Raw genomic sequence first — 14,204 nt, forward strand, 5'->3', positions numbered from 1 at the left:
GGGGGATGGAACAGAAAGGAAACCTAATTTCCCACCTTGGCCATGGCTCCCATGCAAGAGCCATCCCCATTCTGAGCCTCAGTTCTGTCATCTGGAAAACGGGCCGATTGCTAGAACGTCAGACCAGTGGCCAGCATTGGTAAAGACAGCCGGCGAGCCCGCCTGAGTGAAGAGCGCCACCTGGAGGCTACAACGAAATGTCCTCTCCCTGCAGGATCAGTTCAGTCCCAAAGGGGGCGCAGCAACTCACACAACTAAGGGACCAAGAAGGAAAAAAAAACAACCCCATCTTTCTGTTTATTGAAGGGGAAAAGGGAGCGGGAGAGGGGGCAATAAATGCTTTTGCTTCGTTTATAAAGAGCGAAATGTCCAGGAGGCCCCTTCTCAAGGAGGGGGGCACCTCTCCCCCAACTACGAGCAGCAGCAAAGCCAAGCCAAGGAGAGGAGAGAAATTAGAGGGGCCAAGGGACCCCCAAACTCCCTCAGACAGAAGCCACGAACTCCCCCCCCACCCTCAATGCATCTACCCCAGGGGACCCATCTGGGATGAGGAAGGGGGTATGTACACAGGTGGGGGTGGCACTGGGCTGGGTGGGGAAGGGAATAACTTATCCACAGCAGCGGTGGGTGGCAAGGGGGCAGGGGGCAGTAGTGGCCTAGGGGTCCCGTTCTTTCTTAACCTTGATGTCTCCAGCAAGGATGGTGGCGATCTCGCCCTGCATGAAGGCCCAGGGGACAGAGGAGCCCACCAGTGGGCACTTGTCTCCACTGGGGCAGTACACCTCGCCAGCGGGGCCCTGCGCTTTGATGAACTCTCGTGAGCAGGGAAAGCAGAACTTGTGTCCGGGCACCGAGGGGCACTGGACGAAGTGGGTGTCTTCCAGCCGCTCCCGGCATAGGGTACAGCACAGGGGTGCGCCAGGGGTCGCCCCGGTGCCGCTACCACCTCCGCTAACAGCTTCCGCCCCTGCGGTGGGACTGACTTCGGCCTCCCCATTGCGGGCCACTAGGCGATGTTGGGCTGCAGGCTGGGCTGTGGAGGAGGCTGCTGGGCTGGCACCCCCTGCACGCCCTGGGCCCCCACCCCCGCCAGGGTCCTTGGGAGAGTGGCCCAGGGCCTCGGCCACATTCTTCAGTGCAGCGATGGGTGAGGGCACACCAGGGGTCTCAGCGGAGTACGGACCACCGGGAGCCACCCAGTGTCGCTGCTGCTGCTGCTGCTGCTGCTGCTCCTCGGTGGTCATCTTCCCAGCCGCCTCGCCCTCAGGCTCAGGGGATGCCTTGCGACGGCGTGCTGTGGGCGCCAGGTTGCGGGATGGGGCTCGCGGGGGCGGGCCACACAGAGCTGCAGGAGTTGGCTCTGGGTACTGCTGGGGCAGGGCCTCGGCGGGAGCTGGCTCTCGGAAGGTGCGGACACCATCGGTTAGCAGCTCCCCCAACTGGCGCCATTCCCCAGAGCCGTGCCGGCGTTCATATTCGAGGTACTTGAAGCCCGATGAGGCCAGTGCCTTGCCAGGCTCCCGTAGAGCATCATGAAACATCTGGCGTGCCACGGCCAGGACTCCTGCGTACACGTTGCCAGAACCACAGGGATATTCGGTGAAGAGCTTCAGCTCAAACTCATAGCCTGGTGGGCGAGCAGTAGCATCGAAGGCAAATACCCTCCCCACCAGCCCGTGATCCTTCTTGAAGCGGACATTGAAGGGGGCGCAGGCAGACAGCGCCAGCAGCTGTTCCCGCACTGCTTTGGGGCGTCCGTGCCACTCCTCCGCCCTGCCCCGCATGGCTTCGTTCAGTTCTGCCAGACAGTCTGCATTCCTCTGCTGCTTCTCCTTCTCGAAATCGGAGCCGAAGATTGGACGGGCAGGACTCAAGCCGGGTGCCAGCGTCAGACCCCGGCTTCCCAGGCCAGACACTGCAGCTGCCAGCAGCCCGGGGGGCACCAAGCCGGGCATGGAGCCAAGCAGGGCCCTTCGAGCCCCCTCCGCCACGACGTCCTCACGGCCCAGTCCATTGGCCAGGCGGGACCCCAGGGTGTACTCCAGAGCAGGCGAGGGCAGGGGGAGGCGGCCCGATGATGTGGCCCTGTCATAGCGGTCCTGTCCCGAGACGCCGCCGCCAGTCCCCGACGGCTGGGGCTGTGCCTGCGGAGGCGGCAGCTGGGGCCCCTGTGCGGCGGCCGCAGCAAGGTCCTTGGTGGCCGGGTGCTTGAGGGCTGGAGGCCCAGGCGAGCGGCCCTCGGGGAGCACGTGGCTGCGCTTGAGCTGGCGGGCAGCGTCGATGAGTAGCTCGATGCGATCCGCGCCCTCAAAGTTCACGCAGCCGCGACACACGGCCTCGCTGAAGTCCCACACCATGGCCCACGGCATCTTGGGCAGGTCGCACAGGTAGCACCACTGGCGGCGGGACGCCTGCACCGACGCCATGGCCCCCGCGCGCGCGCCGCCGGGCACAGCTTTCCACCCGCCGCCGACGTTCGATCCGCGCCGTCAACGTTCGATTTGTGTCCCCAGGACAGCGCGAGCCACGGTCGGGCCTCCGGCTCGGCCTCCCCGCCGATCCAGGCCCGGCCCCCCTTCCCCGCCCCCTGGGCCCTAAGCCTTTTTCCCTCACTCCCACCTCCTTGAAAAGGCAGGCAGAGGCACGTCGGCGCCCCCGCCAGGTCCAGGCTCTAGGCCGAGGCTCACAGGTCGGCCCAGCGATGGGCCGCAGGCGCCGCCGCCTCCGGCTCCCGCCGCTCCCGCCGCCGCCGCCGCCGCCGCTGCAACGGCCGCCACCGCCTCCACCTCCTTCTGCCCCAGAGGCCGCTTCGCAGGGAAAGTTACATAACGCGCCGGCAAAGCCTTCTGGGAAACGTAGTCCCGCCGGGGCCGGTTCTTAAAGGGGACCGCCAGCAGGCAGCCAGGGGCGGGGGAGGTGGGAGGGGCTGGCCGCTTCTCTGCAGGGCAACGCTTACCGATCCTCGCCAAAGGCAGGGAGTTCGACGCCTTCCGAGGAGTTCGGACACGAGGGTTGGGGGCAGGAACTACCACGGATTCAGAAATTGTATGGGATGGACAGGCTTCCGCGCGCCCAGTTCCTGCTCCCACTTGCTGGGCAGCTTTAAGCAAAAATATTGCCCACTCTGAGGTTCGGTTCCCCTCCCATCAAAAGTAGGCCAGTGACTGGTTAGGAAGGCAGCCGCTCCCGCGGCGGAGCGGAGGAACCCCGATTGGTTGGTTTCTGGATAGGGGACGAGAAGCTGGCAACTTGGTGATGGTGGTGAAGGTTTACTTGTAACTACGTCTTCCCTAGACTCTTGGGTATCAGACTCCGACCCGGGCCGGCAATAGCCAGAGAAAAGAGAAGACTGAAGACCTCTGGGTCGAGCCCCTGCCTCAGTTGCCTCATCTGCTAAAGGGAGCGGTCGAACGCCCTTCAACCGTTCCAGCTTTGTGGGCGCGCTCTGGTCTCCAAAGGGTTACATTGCCAGTTTCTCCGCCCCCTAACTTCACTACAATTCCCAAAATGCTCTGGGGCGGACAGATGACGCACTTCCGCTGCCTGGGAGGTTGGGGGGGTGCTCCCCAGTTCCCGCTGCCAGTCTTACTCCCGACCCCCACGCCGGTTTTCTGGGGGCTCTTTCCGTGTTTTTAGAGCACGGCGTTGAGGGGATCCCCACCGTCTACTGCTCCCTAATTCGGGGGAAGGGAAGGAGGCCAGAGATGGCGAGCAAGAGTTGAGGTGGGGACGTTTCTGTACGATAGCGAGCTCCAGACCACCTTTCTCCAACCTTGGGTGCTTACGGCCCAGCCAGGCTCCGGAGACCATCGTGTCTTTTCCTTCCCGTGTCCGGTACAGCGCGAGGTGGGCTGGGGCCGCAAAGACAGGTCTTCAAGTTCTAACCCCCATCAGCGTCCTCCGAAGCCTGGGCCCACGTTAGGAAATATTTGTCTTGTCAGAATTGCATTAGTGTTTTTCAAACTAATCAGGTGCTGCCTCCTCACCTCTCCTCCATCACACTGCAACCATAGCAGCTGATTTTGTTACCCACCTGTAGGTTTTTAACATCCAGTGAAAAAAAATTACCAACTTTTGCCCCATCCTAAGCAATGTGTACAACCATGGGTTGTATGTATACCAGCTTCATTTTCACAAAATTAGGGGTGAGGTTCAAAGAAAAATAAGTTAAAACTACATACAGAACCATTAAAAAGGCCACCCGGGTATCACTGAAAATTACCTTTGGGCCATTCTTGAGTCAACACTAGCAGGAGTAGAATTCTGGCCAGAGGCTGGCTTCAGGCGCAGTGGCTGGGCAGGACGAGTTCAAGGCCAATTCCTTCTCAGGAAAAAAATGGAGACCCTAAGATTCTGCTTTTCACTGGGTATCTTCACGTTAAAATGAAAACAGGCACATAAATGCTAAGCATGATTACTGGCCCCAAAATGAAGCACCATAAACGGAAGTTTTTGTTTCTAAGCTGCCCGTTATTTCAAAGATTCAACCCTTCTTCGTGGCAATGCTGAGGACACAGCAGTGACTGAGACAGGCTCAGCCTGGTGATAGAGGCAGATGTTCAATTTAAATTTACTCAAATGATTACTTAGCTGCATTGTTCAGTAACTGCTGGCGGCCTGTGTGTGTGTGTGTGTGTGTGTGAGTAAAGGTTTTCCTGAGGAGGTGACATTTGAACTGAGAACTGAAAAGATGAATAGAACCTAGTTGTAGGAGTAGACTCCTAAACCAAAAGATGCCCCTTTTGCAGATGAGGAAAATAGAGGCCTGTGGTCACATAGCTGGCTAGGGCAGCACGAGGGGCTGAGCCAGTTGTCAGTCCAGGGTGCTGGTTTTATCTACTTTGCTCCAGGCCCTGAAGCACGTTTGGGAGTAAGAGAACCAGCCCCTGCCTTCATGAACTATGGAGGAAACATGCCTTAAACAAAGGCACTTCTTTATTTGGGGACATTCTGAAAAAGAACCCCAGAACACAGAGAATCTAAGAAGCAGACCCATCCTAGCCTGAGGAGGGAATCCAGGATGTTTTCCTGGAGATGTCATTTCGGTGGTATCTGAAAGATGAGTAAGTAGGAATAAGATTTGAACACCACTTTAAAAAAGGAAAAAAAAAAAAAAAAAAGGCTGGCAAACCACCAGCCTCCAATTTCAAGGGGTGTCACCTGCCCATGGAGGGGTGGGGAAGGTGTAGGTGCTGGAATCCCAGGCCTGTCTCAGCCAGAGCCCAGAGTAATTGTATTAAAAATAAGTTTATTGATATCTTGTCACCACTGAGAAAGGAGGGGGTTGAGCTCTGGAGGTCAGAGACTGCAATGGGAGGCAGAGGGCCCAACCTACACCTCCCCAATGAGAACTTGACCCCCCTTCCCTAGGGTCCAGACTGCTCTATCTTCATTGTCATCCATATTCTGATTTGTCTCGCAACCCCCACTCCCTCCAGAGTCTGGGTTGGGAAGGCGAGGAGGCCCCCACAAGTCAATTCAAGTCAAGATCAAGAGTGGTTAGGGAAGGGGGTATGTACAGACCCACGAGGTTCCCTCCACAACCCACAAAGGGCGATAATAAATAACATAAAATGGATGGCTTAGAAGTCAGGGTTAAGGGAAGCAGCCAGGCAGACAGCGCTGTACTGGAGAAAGGGCTGGGGGGCCCATCAACAAGGCCGCCCTGCAAATCAGGCACTAACTAGTACAGGGAGTGGGGTGCTCACGCCCTGCAGCAGGAAGCCAGGGTGCAGCTGGCACGGGGAAGGTGCGTGGCCCTCCTCTGCTGGGCTAAGCTGGGAGAGGAGGTGCAGACAGAAGGAGCAAAGACAAGCTCGGAACCCAATGGCAGAGTCACGGAGATTTCCATCGCCCCCGCCTCTTCCGTGTAGGAAAACCTTTCCTCCTCTTGTGTGGCGGGGAGTCATGGGGAAGAAAGGGGACTGGGGGTGGCCGGGGAGCCCCCTCCTCACTCCTTGGGGCGATGATCACCCCCCTGGCTGCCACCATGGCGCGGTCCACTACAGCAGCCATCACCGACACAGGCTCTGGGGTGATCTCCACCTTGGGGGTGGGTGGGGGCAGGATGGGCCTGGGGGGTGGAGGTGGGGGTGGGGGCAGCGGGTCGACTGGGGTTCCTGGCAGAAGGGGTAGCAAGGCACTAAGGGCCTCGCTCAGTTTGGTTAGTCCCTGCCGCAGGGTGCCAGCCAGCTCCCTGATGGCGTTGGCAGTCTCCTGCTGTGCCCGAAGGAAGTCCAGGGAGGGGTCTGAGGCTGAGGGCACGGGCAGAGGTAATGGAGGGGGTGGGGGGCTGGGGCATGAGGGTGCCACTTGGACCTGGTGCGGTGGCTGGGGTGGTGGAGGTGGAGGGGCCGGGGGCGGTGGAGACAAGGCCAGACGGGGCAGCTGGACGGTCTGTAGGGCTGGAGGGGGCGAGGACTCACGCTCCTTGGGCGGTGGGCAGCCCCCTTCCTGGGGACCGCAGGAGGGCCGGGCCCAGGGCGCTGGGCTGCTGGAGACTGCCTTGCTGTGGGCCAGTGTATCTGTGGAGAGAGAGATGTAGGTAAGGTGCGTGTGACCCCGCAGTGTTGTCTTCATTTTCCCTTCCCACTTCCCACCCACCCTGGCCAAGAGCCCTCCTTTTAAAACTGACCAGGCCTTTCAACAAAAGCCTTCATACCCAGAGGAGAGAGGAGAGAGACAGTGTATTTAATAACAACCCAGTGGCCTATGCCAGCCAGCCTTAGTGAAAATAGGGTCCTGGGGGTCCCAGCTGAGCCAGGCAAAGCCAGCGTTCTAGAAGGCTCTGAACCATCTGGATCGTCTGCCCCCCTACACCTCTCAGGCCTCATTGCTGGGTTCTGGAGGTCTGTGGGGGCTGGAAGAGAGGTGCTGTAGCTGGACCAGCAGGGGGCACTTCTGGAGGCTGGGAGTAAAGGCTGTCTCCTACCAGGGTGGCAGGATTTCAACCTCAGCTCTGGGTGGACGAGTTCAACCCCGAGCTGGGCTTCCTCCGTCTCCTCTCACGTGGGAGCTCACTCATGCTTATGAACTTGAATACAGTCCACAGATGCTCCCAGATTTCCAGGCCCAGCTTGAAACTCTCCCTCCAGCTGTGTACTCGGCATACCCCCTCGATCGTCTAGTACCACCTCATAATAACCTGTCCAGAGCTGAGCTCCTGGTCCTCCGCCAACCTTCTCCCTCAGGTACCCCCATCTCAACTGATGTCAGCTCCATCTTAGCTGCATGAGCAACAAATTCCACTCTTTTTCTCTCCCAAGACCTCATCCATGTACAAATACCACTGGCTCTGCCTTCAAACTAATCCAACATCCAACCTCTTCTGTCCACTTCCACGGCCCCCCACCCTGGTCCAACTATCGTTTCCCACCTGGGCTATGGCAGTTGCCTCCTCACTGGGCTCCCTGCTTTGACGCCTGCCCCTTACAGTTTGTTCTCTCCCAGAGCCTGAAGGGTCCAACTAAAAGACATGTCAGTTATGCCACGAGAAAGAAGCCAGTCACTAAAGATCACATATCACATGATCCATTTATATGAAATGTCCAAAATAGGCAAATCTAGAGACACAAAGTGCATTAGTGCATGTCCATCCAGGTCTGGGCAGAGATAAGGGGGTGGGGGTGGGGGCGATGGCTAAGAGGTGCGGGATTTCTTTCTGGAGTGATGAAAATGATCTGAAATTGACTAGTGATGGTCACATGACTGTGGATATACTAACAGCCACTGAACTGTAGACTTGAAACGAGTGGGTTGTGTGGTATGGGAATTCTAGCTCAATAAAGATGTTTAAAAAATACAAGTCAGATGTTGTCTTTCTCTGCTCAAAGCTTGTCTGTGGCTCTCGTCTCACTCACAGGAAAGGCAAAGTCCTCAAGGACCCCGAGGTTCTGTACTATCTGCCCCACTGCTGCCCTGACCTCATCTCCCACCCCTCTCTCTTGTTCACTTGGCTACACCACCTTGGCTTTCTCTTTAGTCCTCCAACACATTAGGCCTGCTCCTGCCTCAGGGCCTTTGCACTTACTATTCCCTTGGCCTAGCGCCAGATACCTGCCTGGCTCCCTCCCTCACCAACTCAGGCCTCTGCTCTAAAAGTGGCCTCCTTGGAAGACTTTCCTTGATCTTCTATCGAAAGTAGCTTCTGTCCCTGTCCTTTTCTCTCCTGATCCTACCTGATTTCTTTTGCAGCACTTATCTCCACCTGGCATGGGGTCACTGTGTGTGGGTTATCTATCTTCTCCTTCTGATGTCAGCTCCATCAGGCTAGGGCTTTGTGTTTTTGTTTTTCAATTCAAGTTTATTGGGGTTACAATGGTTAGTAAAGTTACATAGGTTTCAAGTGTACAATTCTGTAATACATCATCTATAGATCATGTTGTGTGTTCACTAGGGCTTTGTTTTATTCACTGCTGTTTACATTTACCCAGTGCCCAGAACAATGTCCAGCGCAAAACTTTTTCTTTAGTGACAGAAGAGCTGTGGTTTCCAGGGTGTGGGCCCCAGGTCCTTGCAACAACCCTCTCCCACAGACTCCAGCACCTACAGAGGACAGTCCAACTTCTCTCTAGGGCTACAGAGCCTCAGCTCGGCCTCCTTTTCATCTTTCTTCCTTGCTTTAGGGCCAGTGCGCAGGCAGTTCCCTCTACCAGGATCACCCCTTAGCCCCTGCACCACCCCCTGCCCAGCTCAATCTCCTTCAAGCCTGCCTCCCGCTCCTTGGTCACATCAGAGCTCCTGCTCTTCTCTTTCAAATATAACCAGCCACCTCCAGTCCTGAATGCTGGGGGTCCAGACTCCCGGGGGGTGGTGGGGGAGGCAGGGAGACAATGACTACAGCTAATCGCTGTTGGACACTTTCCTGGCCACGCCCTGGGCAAAGTGACTAAACTCGCCTACATTTTTTTCAGTCCTCTCAGCCTTTCTCCTTGTTAAGTGCTATTGTTATCACCCCATATTACAGATAAGGTGACTTGAGGCCCAGAGAGGTGTCACAGAGCTGGTGAAGGGGTAAGAGAGGGATCTGAACCCAGGTAGGCTCCAGAGCGCATGCTTTTAACCACTGTGTGGGTAGGGACTGTGGGCCCCAGGGTGGCGAGTCTCACTCATAAGGGGCATGAGAATTGCAGCCATTCAGAAATATAGCTTGTCGTCTACTGAATACAAGAAATAGGAAGTGGCCCAGCCTTCACGCCCACAGGGCTCATAGGGCTCATGGAGGGGCCGTTATAAGAGTGAAAATCATATTTATTTGCAACCTTCGGGCCTCAGTTTTCCTACTTATAAATGGGTGTGTTTGAGAGCATAGGACCAAGGGACTCAGTAACATGACATCTCCCTGAGGACCATTACAGGGAGTCACTGACTCACCAGGGCACAGGGTTTAAGCCAGTGCCTGGCACACAGCAAATTCTTAATGTTGTTATTGTTACTGTTCTTTCCAACATTAGGTCAGCGAGATATGGTCCTTAGCTCTCCCCACAGTGTCAACAAAGACACTTCAGGCTGCCCCAGGCTCTGTTTTCTAGTCCTTCAATCAGATCAGTTTCTCTTTTGTGGAGTTTCATACAGTGTATAATCTCCATGTAAGATTCTAATCACGGATGCCTTAAGCACATACCTGCCTCAGGGCCTTTGCATGTGCTGTTTCCATCTCGCTGGAGTGCTTTTCCCCCAGATAACCACTTGGCTCAACCTTTCCATTTAAGTCTCTGTTCAAATTTCACTTCCTCAAAGAAGACTTCCCTCACTTACTACCCTGTCTATACCAGCCTTTGTTACATAGCTCACTATCTTCTTAATATGCTTTAGTTTTCTTAGTTATCACCTCCTTTATACGATCTGTTTTGGATCACTTGTTTGTAGTCGGTCTCCCGTAACTAGAATGTCAGCCCCTTAAGGGAAGGGAAGTTGTCTTTTTCTGCACAGTATTCCTAACACCTCCAACAGTGCCTGCCTCAGAATAGGTGCTCAATAAATATTTACTAACTGGATGAATGAATAAAGGGATTGCACAGCTTTTGAAAAAATAAGTTTGCCATGTCTGCTCTGGTTCAATGGAGCCATTTCACAGTTAGCAACACCGAGGTTTGACTGACACTGACAAGGGTCCCACGTGATTTTGTCTCTCTCCTGCTTAAGACATGGTTCCCAAATGCCCTCAAGATAAAGTCCAAAATATGACCTACAGTTACAAGACACGTGTGATCTAATTCTGGCATACCCATTAACTCTCAGTCAATATTAATTATTGTTATTGCCAGACAATCTAGCCCAGTAGTTAAGTGCATGGACTATGAGTTGGATACAACCTGTATTCCAGTTTCAATTCTCTTACTTGCTGTGTGACCTTGGGTGGGTGAATGAACCTCTCTGAATCACATGATCCTGAACTCCCTTTCTCAAAACCCTTCAGTGGCTCCTCATAGCACTTAGGATAACATTCACACTCCTTACCTCAGCCTGAAAGCCTTGCATGGTCTGGCCTTTACTGCCCTCTCAAACCTCATCTCAAAACATTTCCTTTCTTCAATCTATCTACTCTCCCTCTCCTCATCTCCCAACTGGGAAACTTCAGTTTCCTAAACTGGCCAAGCTTTCTTGCCTCCAAACCATCACACAAGCCATGCTGTTCCTTCTACCAGGAACACTCTCCCAACTTTTTTTTTTTCACCTTCACTCTGCATCTCAGCAGTAATGTCTCCTCCTCCAGAAAGCCCTCCTTGACCTCCCAGGCTGAGCCAGGTACGCCTTCTGGATTCCCACTGCCCAGCCCTGCCGACTCTGCATCATCACTGTCTATGTAAGAGTCTGTCTTCTCCACTGGACTGTGAGCCCCTGGAGGGCAGGGCTGAAAATGTCACTTTGTCACCACCATGTCCCCAACATTGCCCAGCACTAGGTAGGTGCCTGGGAAATAGCTGTAAAATAAATATTATGTTCCAAGTCGAGGCTAAGTGGGAATTCTTGTACTCAGCTTTCCACACTTCCTCTACTCAGGGCATGACCTTGGGAAAGTTACTGAACCTCTCTTTGAGTCTTTGATTTATAAAATGGTGAAATAGTTTTTACCTGACAACATTGGCAATTATATCAATAGCTAACAATGGGTTCAGGAGGCCACATACTATGGTGTTTCCCCAAAAATAGGACGGGGTCTTATATTAATTTTTGCTCCACAAGACGCATTATGGCTTATGTTCAGGGGATGTCATGCTGAAAAATCATGCTAGGGCTTATTTTTCGGTTAGGACATATTTTTGGGGAAACACGGTAAGCAATTTATGCATATTAATTCATTTAATCTTCACAGCAACTTCTGAGGTGGGGACTACTTTTTATCCCCATTTTACAGATGCAGTAACTTACCGAAAATGACACACCTAAGTGGCAAAATTGTGACTGAAGTCCAGTCTACCTCAAGAGTCACTATCTTACATGACGTTTAATAAAATGCTGCATGAGCTGCTTAACCCCAGGTGTGGACTCTGGGGCCAGGCTCCCTAGGTCTGGGTTCCATTCCTGACTCGGACAGTCAGAAAACGACTGGTTAAGTCATTTCACTTTTCTAAGCCTCAGTTTCCCCAGATTTAAAATGGGACAATGACAGCACCCACCTCACAGGACTGTAGTGAGGATTTGATGAGCCACGTCAAGGGCTTGGACCAGTGCAGGGCACACTGCAGACTTTGTGACTGTTTACTCTTGCTAAGTTGACGGTGAAGGAACTCACCTGCCCGTCGGTCTTCCCTGCGGTCCTCGGACAACACACAGCGTTGGGCACAGGCACTTGGGGCCGGTGGCTTCGAGGAGGCAGCCGCGGGGGGTTGCTCCGCCCCTGCACCAGCTTCTGGCCCCGCCACACCCGGCCCGAGGATGGCAAAAATGGTCTCTTCCTCAGCGGAGAAGGCGTCCTCGGCGGCAGGCCCGGCGCCCTGCGTGGAGTGCGGCACGCGGGCCAGCTTCTCCTTGGTGCGGCGCTTGAAGTCGTTCCAGCGCTTTTGCACCTCTTGGCCAGTGCGCTTCCAACTGGTGATGCCGTTGATCTTGGTGGCGATGCTGTCCCACACTCGCCGCCGCTCCGCCACGCTCACCCGACGGCTCTGCGCGCCGTAGAGCTGCGGGTAGTGGGCGCGCACCTCCCGAATCAAGATCTGGTTTTCTTCGAACGAGAAGCGCGGCTTGCGCAGCCGGGTGGTCTCTTCCGCTTCGCCCGCCGCCGCCGCCGAGGCCATGGCGCCCCCCGACGCCGCCGTCCGGCCGCCTGGCGCACGGGGGGCGCCGGCGCTGTGGGCACAGGGCGTAGGGCGCTGGCGGGGGCTCGGCGTCCCCGCGCCGCCCGCCCCACCCCGGCTGCCGCGACGCCGGCTCTTAAGTCCCGGGGGCCGGGGCTGGGGGCGGAGGGCGGATGGGGGCGACAGGCTGCGGGGGGCCGTCCGAGTGCCTAATAATAACTGTCAGCCGCTGCGCCTCACCACCTCAGTGCCTTCCGCGGCGCAAAGTGCCACGCGGAAGAGTTGATGGAAATTGGGGGAGGGTCTGAAGGGGTGGAGGGAAACCAGGAAAAAAGAGGGGCTGTCTGCAGGAGTTACAGAAGAATGGGGACAGAGAAGAATGGGAAATGATGGGGACTGGGAGTGCCTCGGGGGTCGAAGAAACCTGGGGGTGATGGGGGTAAGGAGATGCTGAAGGGGAGATGCAGCAAGAAGGGGGAAGGATCTGGAGCTGAGGAGCGCTCTGGGGGTTCCGGGGCAATGGGACCTCTGTAAGACCATTGTGAGGAGGTCTTCAGAGGAGACGTGCAGGAATAATGGTGAGGTGGGCACTTCTAGACCCTAAATATTAGGGTCTGCGGGGATTGTGGGGCTCTGCGGCTCGGCAGAAATTACAGGGAGTTCTGGGGGCAATAGGGATCTGGGATTAGGAGAGGAAATGCAGGCTCTACGGGACTCCGGAAAGAGTGAGGGTCGCAGAGGGTGGGGACCAACTCGGGCCGCGGGTCACTCACCGGCGCCGCCGCAGCACCCGCCTGCCCGTCGGTCAGGGCTCGGGCTTCTGCGGCCTCTCTCCCTCCCCCCCAGGCCCCGCCTCCTGCCGCCAGGAGAGCCAAGGCGCAGGCGCACCTGGAGCCAGTCGGCCCCCAACGCCCTGACCGCCTGGATTTCACGCCCCTTCCACGGCGCAAGCGCAGAATCACTTTCCACCGGCCGATGCCATAGCAGCACATGCGCAAAACTCTGTCGTAGGCATGCGCACCTTGCGTCTTCCACTAGCCGTGGCACTCGGAACTCGTTCCTTGCGCAGGCATAGCAATCTTGGGAGGAGGCAGAAGCGATGATGGAGAGAACGCTGGGACCCAGGGGCATCCCCGCCTTTGGGACAGTCTTTCAGTCAGCCTAGCTCTCCATGCCTGTGTTTTTTTCTCTTGGAGAACAGGGAGGGAGGCGGCGCTGGAGGGAAGCGCTTCATTTCCGTGACAACTGCGTGGGTAGGGGGCGTTAGAAAAGCGGATGTCGCCCCCTTATGCCAATTCTCGCTCGGGGCTGGTCGGGATCTGCTAACCACCTCCCCGTATTACCTGTAGGGGCGGGGCACCGTAGGGATACGCCGCCGCAGGCGGGTGCAGTAACTATGGCAACCCATCAACCGTCCAACCAAGTCTGGGGACTCTGTCCACACGTTTACGTCACGAGGCGCGGGGAGGGTGATCTGAATGAGAGCCTTTTGGGTAGGGAGGGTAATCCAGGCGCGGGCTTGACTTTCAGCAAGTGCTTGGAGGCAGGAATGAATCTAGAACACGGGTTGGGGGAGCTGCAAGGCAGGATAGTGGAATTAAGGCGGCCGAGAAATTTGTCCTTTAACGTTCTGCAGGAGTATTCAAGGTCATTCAACAAATGGTGCTTCATCTGTTCAACGTGTATTTATTGAGCACCTACAGAGTTCTAGGTGCAGTGAATACAAAAGAGAAAAATCTATACCTTCGTGGAGCTCACTTTTTACTTGGGAGAATCAGACAATTAGCAAAATAGATACATAAAAGTGAGGTGATAAATATTATGAAAATAATGGAAGTAGGAAAAGGGGTTGGAGAATAGTGTGTTTGTGTGTGTGTGTGTGTGTGTGTGTGTAATTTCAAAATCAGGTGGTAGGGGAGGCCTCCCTGAGAAGATGACATTTGAGTGGAGATGTGAAGCAGGTGAGGG

General features: G+C 55.5%; 2 protein-coding genes across 3 annotated transcripts; both read right to left on the minus strand.

Annotated features, from left to right (window-relative positions):
- Positions 1–270: 270 nt before the first annotated feature.
- Positions 271–4,475, minus strand: IRF2BP1 (interferon regulatory factor 2 binding protein 1). Of its 2 annotated transcripts, none has more exons than XM_081031275.1 (2): positions 4,223–4,475; positions 271–3,907 (listed from the first exon to the last, which is right to left on the minus strand). In XM_081031275.1, exon 2 carries the CDS (start codon positions 2,424–2,426, stop codon positions 657–659), a length of 1,770 nt encoding a protein of 589 aa, XP_080887401.1. In that variant the 5' UTR covers positions 2,427–3,907; positions 4,223–4,475; the 3' UTR covers positions 271–656. The 2 variants fall into 2 exon arrangements, with proteins under 2 accessions (XP_080887401.1, XP_080887400.1); XM_081031274.1 differs by having other exon boundaries at positions 271–4,033.
- A 758-nt stretch (positions 4,476–5,233) lies between these two features.
- Positions 5,234–12,438, minus strand: MYPOP (Myb related transcription factor, partner of profilin). Its single transcript, XM_081031296.1, has 2 exons — positions 11,735–12,438; positions 5,234–6,524 (listed from the first exon to the last, which is right to left on the minus strand). The coding sequence occupies exons 1-2, from the start codon at positions 12,234–12,236 to the stop codon at positions 5,836–5,838; spliced, it is 1,191 nt and encodes a 396-aa protein (XP_080887422.1). The 5' UTR covers positions 12,237–12,438; the 3' UTR covers positions 5,234–5,835.
- Between the last annotated feature and the right edge of the window lie 1,766 nt (positions 12,439–14,204).

This window comes from Rhinolophus hipposideros (assembly GCF_964194185.1).
Source record: "Rhinolophus hipposideros genome assembly, chromosome: 21".
Lineage (NCBI taxonomy): Eukaryota > Metazoa > Chordata > Mammalia > Chiroptera > Rhinolophidae > Rhinolophus > Rhinolophus hipposideros.

Coding starts and splice junctions, on each gene's coding strand:
- IRF2BP1 (XM_081031275.1), bottom strand. CDS start 2,426: ATGGCGTCGGTGCAGGCGTCCCGCCGCCAGTGGTGCTACCTGTGCGAC.
- MYPOP (XM_081031296.1), bottom strand. CDS start 12,236: ATGGCCTCGGCGGCGGCGGCGGGCGAAGCGGAAGAGACCACCCGGCTG. Junction 6,525..11,734: donor CAGGGAAGACCGACGGGCAG/GTGAGTTCCTTC, acceptor CTCTCTCCACAG/ATACACTGGCCCACAGCAAG.